The sequence below is a fragment of the Carassius auratus genome, chromosome 16 (genome assembly GCF_003368295.1).
Source record: "Carassius auratus strain Wakin chromosome 16, ASM336829v1, whole genome shotgun sequence".
NCBI classification, from domain to species: domain Eukaryota; kingdom Metazoa; phylum Chordata; class Actinopteri; order Cypriniformes; family Cyprinidae; genus Carassius; species Carassius auratus.
Window position 1 is genome coordinate 1,567,219 of NC_039258.1, and position 17,782 is coordinate 1,585,000.

At 32.6% G+C, this 17,782-nt stretch overlaps 1 protein-coding gene across 2 annotated transcripts in view; it reads left to right on the forward strand.

Moving 5' to 3' along the window:
- Positions 1-17,782, forward strand: part of LOC113115693 (CUB and sushi domain-containing protein 3) — a 236,530-nt gene that overhangs the window by 144,897 nt on the left and 73,851 nt on the right. For both annotated transcript variants that reach the window (XM_026283241.1, XM_026283242.1), the window contains exons 35-43: positions 2,805-2,929; positions 3,890-3,986; positions 5,864-5,968; positions 7,936-8,054; positions 9,793-9,862; positions 12,345-12,461; positions 13,284-13,493; positions 16,903-17,091; positions 17,323-17,500. In XM_026283241.1, the coding sequence (XP_026139026.1) occupies positions 2,805-2,929; positions 3,890-3,986; positions 5,864-5,968; positions 7,936-8,054; positions 9,793-9,862; positions 12,345-12,461; positions 13,284-13,493; positions 16,903-17,091; positions 17,323-17,500 (1,210 nt within the window). The remainder of the gene's footprint in view (positions 1-2,804; positions 2,930-3,889; positions 3,987-5,863; positions 5,969-7,935; positions 8,055-9,792; positions 9,863-12,344; positions 12,462-13,283; positions 13,494-16,902; positions 17,092-17,322; positions 17,501-17,782) is intronic.

Here is a 17,782-nt window from a genome sequence, read left to right on the forward strand (position 1 = left end):
TGGCGAAGCCTCAACAAGCAAATAAAAATTGCTTTACTGAGCCCTCCAAAGCTTGCCAGAAGATTCATTTCTCGTCCTTTCGATTTATTCCAGTTAAAGTGTTTTTTCCCCCATGCTTTTGTTCTTAGCTGAGGCTTGGGTGCTTTGAATGTTTTGAAAGCGTTAATGAAAATGGAAAACTGAATTCATTTGAAATGATATGTTTCCGGTCAATTAGAAAGCACAAGGCGGTAATTGTGAACATACAGCAGTAATTTAAAATATACGTTACGAGTCCTTGGGATATTTGTCACTGACTGGTGATGAAAAGGTAATGCTTTGCAAGTTCTCAAGAAGCTGTAAATGTGTCTATAGTGAAATAAATCACTTTCTTAATCAGTATTTTGTCATGTGTTCCAGCAAACATAAAGCATCTTTAAACCAAGATAAATCAGTAAGTAGTTTTCAGTGAATGCATCCTAAATTAAATATATTTTTCTCTCCCCATTTATAGATTTTGTTGTTATTTTAAGCATAAATTTGACAGTATGCTTAAACAGGATAAAACTATTTGCCAGTGTGAAAAAAAAGAAAATACTGATTAATTTTTTTTTTTGCACTTTTTAGTCACCTACAAATATTTTTACAGATCTTGACATTTATTGTAAATAAGTAGTTCACCCCAAAATGTGATAACAAAATGTCCAAACTTATGACTTTCTTTATTCCATTGAACAGAAAAGAGTTTTTGAAGTTTATTCTGGACACTTTTTTGTCCATGTTACACATGGTAAAAGGACAAAAAAAACTCTTAATTATATTAAAAGTAGTCCATATGACTCTTGTACTATATTTCAAGTATTATTTTACCATTTTATCCTTAATATTAGTGTCCATGCAGTGGAAGCATTCAGCTATATATAGACTACTTACTATGCTTTAATGATGTTTTTTTGTTATCTTCAATAACTTGCAAAAAGAAAGTCATATGGGTTAAAAAAATTTTTTTATTTCTGAGTAAACTATATTTACCTTGCAATGTTGGCTAATAGCCAGTTTTGTTTATCCGCTCAAGTGTCCGGTTTTACATAGATTGAATAAGTGTCTGTCGGCTGCCTGTGACCAAAAATATAATTATGCTTGCACTTAAGCTCGACAACTCTTCAGAAGATAAGAGTTTCTAGCTGCTCAAAGGATTCCCTTCAGTGGGCTGAAATATGAGAGGAAACTTCAAATAGAAGGAGTGCAAGGTTGAATAATTGAAAATGATGAATGTATAATGCTTTTTAAGCAGAGCAGGATGAAGCCTGTGTAAGAGATGAAGGTCTCGAGGATTGTGGCCGGGGCCACACCATACAGGACACTGCATTTGGAAAAAGTCATTTGAATTCCCGGGACGTAATGCATGAAAAATAAGGAGCCTTTTTAATGCATAACTAGTCCTGTGCTAGATTAAAGCAGATGCGGCGACATGTATTAACATTAATGTGTGGCACTTCAGTTCTGCACCTGGTAATGACATCCCACTGGAGTTGGGTGAGGATGGACCGACCCAGTTGATTGTTGGCTGGTTGGTTCAGCGAGAGCATCTTCAAAAGCGGTCCGTTCTCACATAGCGCTTTTTCAATACAGCTCGTTCTGAATAGAAAATATTATAGCTGCAAGGTAATAAATAATGTTCTCTTATGTTGTTGTTCATGTCCCCTCAATGTCAGCATAGACCTATTTTCATGTTTCATAATTTTTACCAAAACTTGAAAACTTGCTCTGCCTCACCAACTCCCCTTCACAGCCTCAAAACAGTAAAAAGGATTGTGAGTAGTGTTTCAAGTTGATTTTATTTGGCCTTCTAACGTGCTTTTTTAAGTGTCATGTACAGTGTAAAATATTTGGAGTAGGATTTACTTGAAAAAAGCTTGGAAAGTTTTTACATTTTTACATTTGAATTTACTTATGTATTTAAGTACAATAAAAGTAAACAAAACCTCAAGTACCTTATTGAATTAAACGTGACATTTTGAAGTAAAAAGCAAAATAGTATTTGTTTGTAAAATGTACTTAACTGATGCTATATTTACAAGTGCAAAAAAATCGCTTTTTACAGTGTAATGTATAAGGTGCTTTCTTTAACGTATGTACATATTTAAGTATTCTATTTTTAATATGCAAGTATTATTGTTTTAATATTTTTATTATTATTATTAATTATTATTATTTATTACAATCTCTTAATATCAAATGAAGATCCGTTGCTAGAAATCAATATCTATTAAACATATATTAATTTGTGCTGCTTTAAGTTTTATATTACTCTGCAAACACTTTTGAAGATGTTTTCCTGAATCCACTGTAGACTTTTTTATGTAAAGCAACTTTTTAAAAAAAAATCCTTTTAAAAGTTATTTATTTATTTATTTTACGTTTTATATTATTTCAGAAGGCTTTGCTTTATTTCTCTGCCATGTTTTGTGATGATAAAACAGTCAAATGGATTGTGAAAAGTGTTTTATGTTGACTTCTTGTCAAATATATATATATGTATTAAGGTGCCCCTTAAAAAACTTAATTTTAATTTAAAACTAAAAATATATTTTATTATATTTTATTATTTTTAATTATATATATATATATATATATATATATATATATATATATATTTTACAAAGAAAAATCATAGTTATTATTAGTACTTATTTTTGCAATATATTTATTTTTCCATATCATTTGGCTCAGAAAGGGCTTGTTTACTTGATTTTGTTTGTTGTGTCTCTCTGCCATGTTTAGTCCCTCTCTTTTTTCTTTTTTTTCCTAAATCTGTCTTTCAGTTCCATGCGGAGGAGTTCTGACCATGCGTCGTGGGACCATTCTGTCTCCGGGTTACCCCGATCCCTATGACAACCATCTGAACTGCGTTTGGAAGGTCTTTGTGCCGGAGGGAACCGGAATCCAAGTGAGACAAAACTCATGTTTTTCCCTTTTTCGTGTGCATGTCTTCTGAAAACATATAGTGGATTATGATTAGTAGAAGTGTGTTTGATTACTTAAAGCTCGTCGGAGGATTAACATATTCTCAAGGGAATCCCATTATTATTAGTTTGCTTTATTAATGAACTTTACATATTACTCAATATTACATTTTTGCCTTTATTTACAACTTTTAAAGTTTAAGCATATACTACTGCATTTTATAGTTATGCAGTATTTTATACAGATAAAAAAGTTATACATTTATTAATGATCAACATATGTGCTGGAATGTACAGAAGTGGTTCTCATCTGGTTTTGCTTTACATTGGGCATCAACCACAGTACCAGGATTGTTTATCGTTATACTGCTTAGGCTGAACAATATGCATAATTATCAACATGATATAAACTGAATAGGAAAAATGTGTAAATATAAAAACAGACAGCATAAATGTGATTCATCATCCCAACACATGGAACAAGCACTGGACCAAATGTTGATTTAGAATTAGTCACCAAGTGACAGATTTTACCATTTGATTGAAAACACAGCCTTTGACGTCAATGACAAAAGAGATGAGAGGTGTTTTCTCTTCGTTTTAAAGCTTTATAAGCCTTTTTATTAAATTATTGCATGATTATATAACTATTTTCATTTTATTATATGCAGTTAACATTGCTTTTTTCTGCCTTACATTTTCCTGTCAGACCAGAAGTGGCTTATTTTTATTTAGATTTATATAATAAATGTTCATCATGTAATCGTTCAGCTGTGGAGACAAATTAATCGAATATAGGTCTTGAATTCAACCCAACTCGCCAATCCTGTCACAATATTTACTCATTATTAAAAATAACATTTAAATTTGACAGACTTTAGAAGTTTGTTATATATTTTGTAATGTTTTTGCGTGTTTTTTTTTTTCTTTGTTTTTTTCTGTAGATCACAGTTGTGACTTTTTCCACCGAACACAACTGGGACTCTCTAGACTTTTACGATGGTGTCGACAGCAATGCTCCACGACTAGGGAGCTATTCAGGTAAGATGGAAACCATGTGTTTTTCTCCCTAAATTTGATATTGTTTTCCAAATAAGCCAAGCACACCATGTTGACTTTAATATATTCTGCAAATACAACTGTCGGGCACTTATCCCTGGTGTCATTATTTTTTTTGCACACTCTAGTCAGTCTAAGAAACTCAATGTATCGCATCTGCGAAATAAGACTATTTCCTGACTTTCATCTAGAGATTTGTTTTGTCATCCAAAGCACATCAATATTTGAGCTGTCGTGGGATATCATGGATCAACAGCTTTATGAGCAGCAGGAGTGAACTCCAAGTTTTTCTGCTAGGAGTAAGAGGAGGAGACAAGTTTAGTTTAGTTTAGTTTTTATATGAACTTTTTTTCTATCTGTTGTTATGTATTTATTTTTCTTTCTACATTTTTCTTTCATGTTTCCATATCTTTTTTTTTTCCGCAGAGACCTCAGAAGTGAAAGACAGGTTTTTATCTATTTTCTGAAATATATTTATTTTATTTTATTTTAGAGTTTCATTAATTTTTTTAGTTTAGTTTATTTTTATAAATTTTTTATATTGACTTTTTGCAATGTTGTTGTTGTTTTTTGTCTTTTTCCAGAGCCCACAGAAGTAAATATGTGCCACAATCTATTTAGTTATTAATAAATAATTTATTTTTATTTTTGTAACTTTTGGTTTATACTTTTTATATACTTTTTTTTTCTTTGCATTTTATTTTTTGTTTTATTTTTGTAATCTGTTAGTGGTTATGCACTTTTGGTTATTCTACTTTTTACATTATTTTTTATAATTCTTTTCTCAAGATGCCCTCAGAAATTAAGGTGATTAAATATGATAAAGTGATTTTAATTATTTGCCATCATATCCTCTAAATGGTTTTATTTCATTTTTGTGTGTATGTATTTAATTTTTTTCTTTCTGTTAGCTACCATATCTTATGGTTCAGAAAAGGCTTATGTTTTGAAGGGTTTTTTTGGGGTAGTGTGTGCCATGTTTACTTTTTACTATCTATCTATCAGAAAGACCTTTTTTCCTCTTGATATAGAGTTTAACAGACTTTTTGTTTTCTCTTTAAAGTAGAAGACAGAATGATATCAGTGTAGCGCAAGTGACTCAGATCGAAAGAGCCCTCAGAAGTGAAAGACAGATTTAAATAGTTTGCTAGCGTATCCCCTCAACCGGGCGCAAGCATCACGTCAGCCACACAAAGCAAAATAAATATGCGGTGACCTTATAGCGGGAGCCATCCCTCTCAGACAAAGCATTAAGTATTGTTGACAGTTTGACGTTTAATCTGCTCGGAGGACAAATGAAAGATTAAAGGAAGTTATGGGATGGAGACGCCTCGTGCATAAAGAAGGTGGAATGGCCGCAGACAAAATATGCTGAGATGCTCTTCGTGTGGGAAATATGGGACCACATCGGTCTGAATTCCCTTGCGGTTAAGACTGCAAGTGTAATGCCTGCCTCTATTCGTCACAACCTCTTTAGCACTGAACGTCAGCAACCGCTCGACAAATAGCCCATCATCCAGACTCCAGAGTTGCTACAGAGCATCGCTCTGCTTGATGGAGGTCACCGCAGGTTCACAAAACTGCAATAGGTCTGATCTGTCTTGTTGTGTGTGCAGCTGTAATTTCGCAATGATTAGGTGGACGGCAGCGAGGTGTGACCCAACTTTAGTGGCGACGCCACTTCATCTGTCGACCCGGCGACTCGATAAAGCGCTGCCATTCGTGACAGAGCTGAATGACATGCATAGAAGCCTCGTGAAGGAATGTCACAATCCCAGCTGGATTGACTGCAGCTGTACGAAACAATGCACTGTTATGTCAAGCAAACGCTAATTATTTTCTGATGCTAATTCCTCTAGGGACCACGATTCCACCCCTGCTGAACACCACGTCCAACAACCTGTTCCTCACCTTTCAGACTGACATGAGCATTTCTGGAGCTGGTTTTCACCTGGAATATACAGGTATGATGACTGTTCACCTCTATAGTGAGAACGCAAAGCAGAGTTTCCAATAATTTATAATTCCTATATTTATAATCCTTTAAATATAAAAGTGACTTTATTTAACAATTATAATAGTTTTATTTCAATCCTGAGATTCTATCTTACAATTCAGAATATATATATATATATATATATATATATATATATATATATATATATATATATATATATATATATATTTTTTTTTTTTTTTTTTTTTTTTTTTTTTTTTTCTCACACAATTCAGATTTTTTTCTGAGAACAAATTCCAAATTGTGAGGGAAAAAAAATACAACCGAATCGTGAGAAATAAGTGCAAAATTAGGAGATATAAACTTTTAATTTTGAGAAAACAAATCTAAAGAAAAGTAAAATATAATGTGATATATTATAAACTAATACTTGAAAGAAAAAAAAGGTCTGAATTGTGAGAGATGTTTTATTTTTATTGTGAGTTTATATCACACAATTCTGAGTTTATATTAGCAATTCAGATTTTTTTCTTTCTCAGAATTGTGAGAAAAAAAGTCTGAATTATAATCTGCAGTAGCTATAAACAACTGCAGCAAAAAGGTCAGAATTGTGAGATAAAAAGTTGCCATTACCTTTTTTTGTTTATATACTTTTGCCTTTTTCAGAAAAAACAATACTCTTAGTTCTCATAATTCTGTGTAAAATGAACATTATAATTAACACAAAATCTTTTTTTTATGAAGTACAGTTATTACAATACTATATTTCTCTCATAATGTTTTATAATTACTGTAGTTCTAATATGAATACAATTATATAATAGTTATTATTAATATCACTGGTGGTGTCTGGATATTTCAGCAGCAGCAGATTATTAGATGTAATGTTTACCATTGTATGGTTCAAATTGCAATCACAGTATATACCAAAATAATCTAAATATACATTTCTGACAGGCCTGAACTGTTAATAAGAGATTTAAAGTGCCCCTATTATGTATTTTTTTTAAATGATCTTTCATGCAGTGTGTAACACAGCTCTAACATTCTGCAAAGTTTTAAATCTGAAAGTGCACCGTGTATAAAGACATTGTCTCTCAAAAGGAAGAGTCGACTCACGAGTCATTTTTAAAACAAATCCCAAGCCATTTCCTGTTGACATCAACATGAGACATTAGCATATTCCACGCCTACTTGTTGGTCTTTCCAGGTCGGTCTGAATGAAAATGCAAATGAATTCTTTGCCACTAGGTGCCGCTTTTGCAGCGGTAAAAATAGCTTTTGCCTGGTAACGCTGTACACAAAGCAGCACTTTGCTCAAAAACACTGCTTTATCAGCCATTACAGGCATGATGTAATAAAACTGAGATCAATCGGACCAATCACCACAGATTAGTATCACACAAAAGAGGGGTTTAAAAGTGCGAGTAAGGTAAAATTAAATGCATATTATAAGATAATGAAATTGTTTTCTGACCTTGTATGCATGTCAACCTGTTGTTAAGGAAAGTTAAGGACTCCCAAAACCAAAATTTGAAGTTTTCATAACCCATTATAGGGGAACTTATAGTAACTAATAAAAAGTATAAAAATAAAACAGTTGTCTTTATTTTATACATATATAAACATAAAAATTATGGTTCTTTTATTCGTTTTCCTGCATGCCATTTGACCATTAACCAACAACTGAGAATGTGTGAACGTGGTTTTAAATATTAACTGAAAATCTGAGGGTGTACTTCAAGAAAATCTTTTGTCGAAGTGGTTCGGCTGACAAAGAACGTTTCGGAGCCCTGCCACAGGCAACCACAAATGAATTGAATTTAACTGCAACATGAATCACGCAACATTTGTCATGACTCATTTCTCTCACGGGGCTCCTTTGCATCTCGCAGTGTAAACGCAAATCAATTTCCATTTGTGTTGGGGAACAGTCACATTCTGACAAATGAAGAGAGTTTCATGTGTCCTAAGCAATAGGTTTGGACTCCTGCCCAGAACCTCAAACCCCAAGCAACGGTGTGAAAGTGGGCGACCGCTACTTCGTGGGTGATGTTGTCTCGTTCCACTGTGAACAAGGATACACTCTAAAGGTGGGTGATTTCATATGATAATATGGCAGTGATAGCTTAGCGCTCTCAGCTTCAAATGCTCAGGGACTTTTGCACTCGTTCTAAAAAGCTTTTTGGCTGCTCATTTTGGCAATTCGCCATTGTTGCTTTGGTAATTGGAAGTGCGTTAAACAGGTGACTTGTTTTCAGAAGAGTGACATTCAATCAAATGGCATTTGTTCAATTACGAGCACTTGTATGTCCCAGAGGGTGATTTTTAGTTGAAATTTTTGTTTTTCTATTTGAAGGGCACATTAAAATGTCTTTTTTCCTATGAATCATGTTTATTTTAACTACTTTTCAATTGTCTTTTGTGTGTAGATGTGATTGTTTTTACTTTAGTACCACAACGAGGCTTTTGATCCTAAAATAGCAAAATGTAAAATAGCAAAAAGCATCATAAAATATGGATTGAGATATTTTTTACATTATGAAAATCTAAACAATTTAGCATTTTACTGTTTTTGGTTTGTTTGTTTGTTTGTGTTAAAAAGATTTCAACTTTCTGTAGTTCTCTCCCTTGTTTTTCCCAAATTGTTCTCCAAGTTATTTATTCTTTTTCAGAGATTAACTGTCATTGAAAAGCTTGAGATTCAATATGATGCACGTGATGTGGGGAAAAGGAAACGGTGCATTTGTGATAGATTTTTCTGTCATTTCCATTCTTTTATTTTGTAAAATTATGCAAGTGTGGAATCATTCTTTGTGTATTTTAGGTGCTTAGCATGTTCGAAATGAAATTATACAAAAAAATTGAAAATAAATATTTTGGGGTGTTTAATTGGAATGCAGAAGTACTAGCCATGAAATTAGCCTTTGCGTGTTCAAAATTTCATTTTTGTAGCTACTTTTGGTCAAGAAGTGTGAAGCTTTGAACAGGAATAATATTTATTTGAGTGTATGTCGAATGCATTAAATGCTAGTTATGCTAGTTAATATTAAAATTATGCGAAAAAGTATTATTTAGTTTAGTTTATTTGTAATGCATGAAACAATAGCTCTGAAATGAGCCTTAGCATGTTTAAAATGTCAGCTGTTATTTTATAATATGATCCAAAAACTGAAAAACATGTAGTTGTGTGTATTTAGAATGCATGAAATGTGTAGCAGTCTATGTAGCTGTAATCAAAATGAGCAATTTGCAAAAAGCGGTTATAAACTCTAAATTAATTATGCAGAAAATATTTAAGTATTATTTAGTTGTGTGCGCATTTAGAATGCATGAAACAATAGCTGTTAAACCATGTACACAGTGTAATTTCTTTTTTAAAAATAATGCAAAGCGTATGAAAGTACTGTGTATATTTAGAATGTATAAAATGCATGCTATATGACATTAGCTGCAGCGTGTTTAAAATATCACTTCCGCCGCATGTGTTCATTATATTTCAGGCAAGAAAACAAAAAGGATGTATGTATACTGCTGGTAATAGAAAAACTAGTAAAGTTTTTCTAAAAACAAAAACAAAAAAGAAATAAAAAAAGTACTAAGATGTCCATAGCTGAAGAAGCAGCTTAAAGTTCAGTGTTTGATTTTCTTTTCCTCCGTGCATTTTATTCGATTCATTCACAGTACCAAGGCTTTGTTATTTTTGCCCTCATGTCATACGTGGAAGTGCACGTTGAATGATACATTTCCTATGAGTGATTCATCTTCCTTCAGAATTGGTGAGAGCTTCTTGGAAAAGTCAATATCTTTCTTCATTTCCACTCGTTGCAGGGAAGTGCATATATAACCTGCATGCCGGGGCCTGTCAGAAGATGGAACTACCCAGCGCCCCTTTGTCTTGGTATGTTTTATTTGCAGTCATTTCTCCCCGTTTGGCCTTTTCAATGAGAGCATTACCATTGCTTTACTTCTCCGTAATCGCAATTCTTCAAATTAGTGTCTCACAACCACCTTATGTTCGTATTAGTTGAGGAGTTTGTACCGTTTCATCTTATTTGATTTCAATGTAGCAGCTGTTTCATCACCGAGCCGGGGTCTGTTAGAGCTCTTTTTAATCAAATGGACTATGAAAAAGCTTTCTTCGGGCTAGATCTTTGAGGTCCTATTCAGTCTAATATATTTTTTTCATTTTCTCTTTTGTTGAAATCTATTAGCCTTAAACCCTTCTTCCATGTCTCATGATTCCTCACGGCTATAACACCATCGCTCATGAGTTACTGGCCATCTAGCTAATGCTGTTCATCCAGAGCGACTTACAGTCTGCTAATAGCAGTGACAGACGCTGCAGGACCTCGGGTCAATGCAAAACAACAGCGCAAGTTTACTTCTCTGACTAGATATGGCTGTAAATGTATGCAAATGTGGGTATATCTTTAGTATCATTAAAACATGAAAAGTAATGTTCAGTACTATAAAGGTCATTATTTACTGGACCGGAGCTAAAATGAACTAATAATGAATAGTTGTATTTTTATAAGGTAAAGTTTTCACAGATTCATCAGTAGTTATTTAAACTATGAACTTGAACATTTGAATGTGTTTGGTTGTTGTTTGCCTCTATTTTGAAGATTTTAAGTTAATCAATGGGGGGTGGGGGGTAGGTCTTTCACCTGTATCCAAAATATAAAAAAAAGAACAATTGCATATCAACAGAAATTTCTACAGTATAGCAGCAAATTCAGACATTCGTTATTTATATCATCTAATGTTTTTCCAATTAAGTGTATTATTACATTATATACATTTATTTATTCATTTCAAAATTTTATTCCATTTTAATTACATTTTAATTTAATTTCAAAATTCAAATTTAATTACATTTTAATTAGATTTTCATTTGATTAATTTCCAAATTAAAATTCCATTCCGTTTTCATTTCATTAATTTCACAACTCAAATTTCATTTCATTTTAATTCTACTTCCCGCAATTTAGGAATTGAATTAAGATTTAAAATGTAATCCTCAGTTGAATTTACAATCTTGAATTTGTTCCATTTCATTCGATTGATTTGCGTGTAGCAGCCGTTCATAACAAGCATGGAATATAGAAATGTTACTAATGGAAGCCCGGATGAATTCTCTCAAACTTGTTGGTCTTGTTACATATTGACTTTAAATAGATCATGCACTTGAAAGAAACAAGGAAGCTATCTTCTATCGAAATCTACATCTTTCATTTCATGCATATACAAATTTCATTAACGTCTTTTAGTTTAAGAGAATCAAAGCGTCTTTATGAAGGGTGTGTATAAGTCTACTTTAGTACCAAGTGGAAACCCACAATATATCAGAGAACAAAAATAACAAAGCAGTTCTCAGATTCCATGTTTATTTTTTTTACAGCAATAATCTAAGACTAATTTGATCTCAAACTGATTAACAGTAGCAGAAGTCATAACTCCACCACCTGCTTGATGTCAATAAGTTTCTTCAAGAGTGCATCGTAATATGATAGTTAAGCATTGTGGGTTTTTTATTCAAATGCCATTCCAATTAGAGTCTACTTCCTTAAATTCTAAAATTGAATTTGTTAAGCTCAGATGAAATTATTTTTGAATTTATACTATTCTTCTAATTAGATTTTATTGTAGCCACTGTTTCACACCAGTCATGTTTTTATACAAATTTCATTCCATTTCAGTTCTTCTTCCTTAAATTCATGAACTGAATTTGGAAAGAAAAGTAAAGCTGAATTTAATTAAGAAATTAAGAATGTAGCGCAAGCCACGGCTGTGTCTGAAGAGTGACACTTGAAGTTGAATTGATCCGAGCTACTGCAGTGTAAACAGAAGATTCAATGTTCTCTATTGACATTTCAACTGCTTTTCTAAAGTACCGTAAATGGACACAGCGAGTCCAAGAGGCCATTCATTACACGTTTGCCAATAAGAAGAATGCAAACACAATTAAGCGCACAGGGGGATATGCACACACTCTGAAGTAAAATCAAGGGACTATACGTCAGTCTTACATGCTTCAATATTGGCCTTTTGATCCCATTGAGTTCTGGTGGTGTTAATTTAAAAAGTCATTATGAGAAAACATAACCCATGTATCATTTTCTCCCAACCTCAAAATGAATGCAGCACATTTATTCCATCAGCATTTAAAAGTATTTCTTATTGCACATCATTGCATTTTTGTTTATAAGTACCAAGATCACAGGGCTTTCTTATATGTGCAAATTCGTTTATTTTGCATATCACTAGATTCCATAATGGAGTTTGGACTTGATGAATATCTGTTTGATCATCTCTTATTGTTACCGGTGTGAGGTACAGTATTCTGTGCATGCCGTCTTCACTGACTCTTGTCTTTTAAGCCGAGTGCGGGGGATTCCTGACGGACCTGAACGGAGTCATCCTAAGTCCCGGCTTTCCTGGAAATTACCCCAGTGGACTTGACTGCAACTGGACAGTTAAACTTCCTGTTGGGTTTGGTCTGTATCCTGTAACTTTTGAGTTCCATTTTTCTTCTTTTTTGCCCCAAATAAGATTTAATTTCTATCTCTAGACAGAATGAGATTAAATGTAAAATCTCCTGTCTTAGATGTTTCTCCCGAAGAAAAAGAGCTCAGTAAGCTCACCTCATGTGTTTCCTCTAGAGTTCATGAACATCCAGTTATCTAATTAAGAACTCAAATATTTCTCAATAAATTCTCCCAAGACCAAAGGATCTCAGATGACATCATCGTAAACTAAAACAAATGTTGTTACTTAAAATAAACATCAAATTAAATAAAATATAAGAAATGTTATATGTGTGTGTGTGTGTATATATATATATATATATATATATATATATATATATATATATATATATATATATATATATATATATATATATTACTAATTACTAAAGCTTTCAAATGGAAAACTATAAAATCTAAAAATAAAATTAATAAAAAATAATAGTATATCAATGACATTAAAATAACATTGGTGTTATCCACATTCATTTTAGACCTCAGTGTTATTTCTATTCGTATTTCTATTTTGGAAGGGAAAAACATCTTAGACAAAAATGGTAGTCAATGAAAAGTAAATAAAAGATTATAAGACAAAGCAAATTTAATTTTTGCAAGATGCATTTTTTTTTTTGCTATATAAAAAGTAATTGAATAGCAATGATTTATAATTGGAATATTGTGTTTCTTGAAGTTGCAAGTCATGGATTGTTTTGTTTGAACTTTCCAAGTTTCCCTTCAGGTACCTCATTGTTAAAATGTACTGTGTCTCTCCTCCTATTGTTTATGATCCAGGGATTCACCTCCAGTTCCTCAACTTCTCCACGGAAGCTGTGCACGACTACCTTGAAGTCCGTAGCGGGACGCTGGACTCGGGCTCGGTGATCGATAGGTTCAGTGGGCCCGTTGTTCCAGAATCTTTCTTCAGCACGACCCACGAGACCAGCTTCTTCTTTCACAGCGACTACTCGCAGAACAAACCCGGTTTCCACATCACCTACAAGGGTAAGACGGATTAGACCTGCCCACGGCCATTACTTCCCCTGTCGATACGGACACACACCATTGGATCCTTTTTCACAATAACAGGATAGGGAATATAACCAATTGTTCTCTTTGAGTTCAGTCAAAGTCAGTGGATCTCGGTAACATCCTCGGTCAGGCTAGTGCAGCTCCAAATGCAAAACTACATCTTTTCAAAGTGTGCTAGTTGGTGGGCTGCCTGAATGACTGATTGGTCTTAACCGAAAGCCCTGTATAATTAGGCTGGTTTTAGGAATGTGTACAGCTGTTGCTCTGCTGCTTTAAAGAGGATACATTTAAAGACCCAGCTTTTCTGAAAGGATTTAACCCTGCAAACAGCTAAAGCTCTGCATGCTAATTAAAAACCAGCTATAAAATACCAGAATTAAAAATGATACACTACTGGTCTACACTTTGGAATAATTAAAGTTTTTCAAAAGATATGTTAATAAACATATCTTTTTTATTTTTTATAAAATAACTGTTTTCTATTTAAATATATTTTAAAATGGAATTAATTTCTGTGATGCATCGTTATTCCAGTATTCAGTGTCACAAGATGCTGATTTGCTACACATTTATTATCAATTATTATTGGTGTTCAAAAGTCAAAAATGGTTCTTATTAGTATGAATGTTGAACATTTTCCTGCTTAGTATTTTTGTGGAAACCTTGATGCATGCTTTGATAAATAGAAAGCGTAGTGTTTTTTGTTTGTTTTTTTAAGTATTTGCTTTTTTATTTTTATTTATTTTATTTATTTTTAAATCTTGTTTAAAAAAAAAACGTTTGAATGGTAATGCATTCTACAGAAATATCAAGCAGTTAAAACATCACAGGACAAAAAAAAAACATTACAAAAAATATAATACAAAATAACATATAACAACAGTATTAACAATATTACTGTTTTATTGCATTTTTTAATCAATTTTGAACAGTTGCATTTGTGCTTTTTATCTATTTTAATATATTTGTCATTTTCATTTTTTAAGCAGCTTGAAGCTGTGGAAGGACCTTTTGAATTTCCTGCATGATAAAATGGTTATTTTCAGTAAACTAGATACAGTATAATGGGTTCATTTGGATGCTTTGATTTTAAGATTTCTTTGACTTGATTAGCAGTACTTTATTATTATTTATATACTATTATAAGATGCATAAATATATTGAATTGTCATTTATTTCTGTGTTTTCAGTTTTCAATTTAGTTTTAGTAATTTAATGTTCTTTTGTCATTATTTACCCCGAACGTTTGAGTGGTAATGTATCACAAACGTCACAGGAATTAATTCAGATTTTAAATATATTACAAGCAAACAAACAATAAATAAATGGTAATAATATTAACAATATTGCTGTTTTACTGCATTTTTCATCAATTGTTGCCTAGACTTATATAATTTCAAAAGCATAAAACAAATGTAGTTATTCCAAACTTTCTAATGGTAGTGCATTACTGTAAAGAGTTAACATCAGTGTCTTTTAATTAAGATGCACCCTTTTGCTCTGATTTCTCCTATTAGAGTCGTCTTTGTCATATGTGAAGTTTGTCATTGGTGGTTTGTTCTGTGAGGTTACTAATGATGTTATCTCTAGGGTACCACAACTAAAAAAAAGGTTTTTTTTACATTTTTAGTATGTAACCCATTTGTGCCACGGACGTGAATTTGTGCACTTTGCTGATGTGGAGAAGTTTGCTTTTGCGAAATAATTGTCCAGTTTTCACCTGGCAGTCACCTAGAAAACCCTAACTGCGGATGGCAATGCCCCGAGAACCGCTCAGAAGCAAGTGTATTGTGTTTTCAAGTCTATTTTTATATTCCACCCCTTGTGCCTTTCTGGTTTACACAGCAGGAATCTGTCAGTACTTTGACTTTATGATTCCTGAACAGTGAGATGTTCCTCGTCCCTTGAGAATGTTTTTGGGTTTTTGAAGTAAAAAATAGAAGCTCTCATCCTCCGGAAACCGCTTCCTTTGACACAGCACAGAAAGGATCTTGCTTTTCAATACTAGTCACAAAATATGTCCTGCTTCTGTTGTTGTTGTTGTGTGTGTGGCCAGACTACTAAGTTTAGACATTAAACATTTTTGGATGAATTGTTTATGTTCTGTAAATAACTTATGGCAAGTTATTTTGATGATTTCCTTATATAATACACATTTATTGTCTAAGCATTTGCCACATCATAGACAATAAGTTTAGTAAACTATTTTAGATTTTAATTTCTGAAGCAGCTTTAAGCTTTAGGAGAACTTTTCACAATAGGTATTATGGGTACATTGTTGCTTTTTATTCACAGTGTAATTTTTCATTTCAGTGTAGCATACAATTTAGTATTTATATTTTAGTTTTCATTACTGCTGTGTGCTTTTGTAATTTTTATTTTACTATAAAGTTTTTCTATAAAGTTCTATATGGCTTTAATTAATTTCAATTTCAGGTTTGGCAGTTACTTTTTTTTTAAAGTGCTTTAGTACTTAAATTTGTTTATTTCAGTTACCTTGTAGTCTAAAAGGCAAAACATTTCAAATTTTCATTTGTTTTTCATTTAATATTTTAAAATATTTTATAATTTTTAAAGTATCTTGAATCTGAATTTAGATTTGTTTTTTCTTTTGTTAAACTTGGTATCATTGGTATTAGTGTTAATTTCCTTGATGAACAATTTTTGTCTTAATTTTCATCAACAGCATTTTCTTTTATTATTATTTGTATTTATTTACCAATGAAAATGAGACTATAACAGAATGAACACTCGTTTTGAGTGACAAAAACTGTGACAAAAATACAAAGACATTTTCGTCAATTAATAAACATGTGACTAAGATATTAGGGAGGGACGATTTGGGAAGAGATCCAGTCCTTTAGTCCAACTAGATTAAAACTAAATCAATTCAGTTGACTAAAATTTTACTAAAAATTATGACTGTAGCTAAATCAAAATTTGCAGTCAAAATGAACACTGATTGGTATATTTATATGCTTTGTAATTTCTTGACAGTGTTACTTTAGTATTATTTATATAATATTATAGGATGTATAAATATATTGAATTAGCATTTAGGTCTGTATTTTTTTTTTACATTTATTAAAATTTTAATAATTTTATATGCTTGTCTTTTTGTGTTTCTATAGCTTTCATTTATTTTTATTTCAGTTTTAGTAGTTTATTACACCCACTTGAGTATATTAAATATAATTTTTATTTACATAAACATAAAAAATATACTATACTCCTTTATAAATTCTATACTAAAAAATTCAATTTAATCTAATATTTTATGTTGGCCTTTATTTATTTATTTATTTATTTTTTTTAGCATAAAGCTACTTTTAGTTATCCGTAACAACACTGATGGACACTGGTGTTCTTTATGATCTCTCAGCGTACGAACTGCAGAGGTGTCCGGATCCGCGGCCCTTTCGGAACGGGGTGGTGATTGGCAGTGATTTTGGAGTGGGCATGACCATCTCGTTCCAGTGTCTGCCGGGGTACACACTGCTGGGCGAAGCGTCGCTCACGTGTCTGCATGGCATCAGCCGCAACTGGAACCACCCTGTGCCTCGCTGTGAAGGTACAGAGCCCATACACAAAACCAGCTTTTAATTAAACTCATGTTTTGTAGATTCTATGAGATGTTCAGGGGAAAATTTGGACCATATATGGAGACAGGACTTTAGCGGTGAACTTAAAGTGTATCACCTTTTTATGTCACTGCATTATTGCTTGTTGCAGCTCTGTGTAAGGCATTGCAATTCTCCATAAAATTGCTGATTGTGTTTTGATTTTATATGTCCTCCGTCAGCACTTTGCGGTGGTAATATCACGGCCCTCAATGGGACCATCTACTCTCCGGGCCACCCGGCTGACTACCCCAATCTTAAAGACTGCATATGGAGCATCCGAGTACCTCCAGGCAACGGCATCCACATCAACTTCACCGTGCTCAACACAGAGCCCATCTACGACTACATCACCATCTGGTAGGACTTCTGCGAGCGTTTTATAAGAACTTCTCACCTAAAGACTTGCATCTGGTGTCATATAACAACATGAGTGCGATGCTCACAAAATAACATTGGCTTTAGGAAATAGATTGACAAAATGTTTATATTTATTCATTATTACTATTATTATTATTATTATTTACTGATACCAATTATTTTTGTTTCAGAGATTAATCATCGAAATGAATGAAGTATTTTGATCAAATTCATAATCGCTTTTTCTTGATAGACAGATTCTGTAACAATGAAAATAATTTG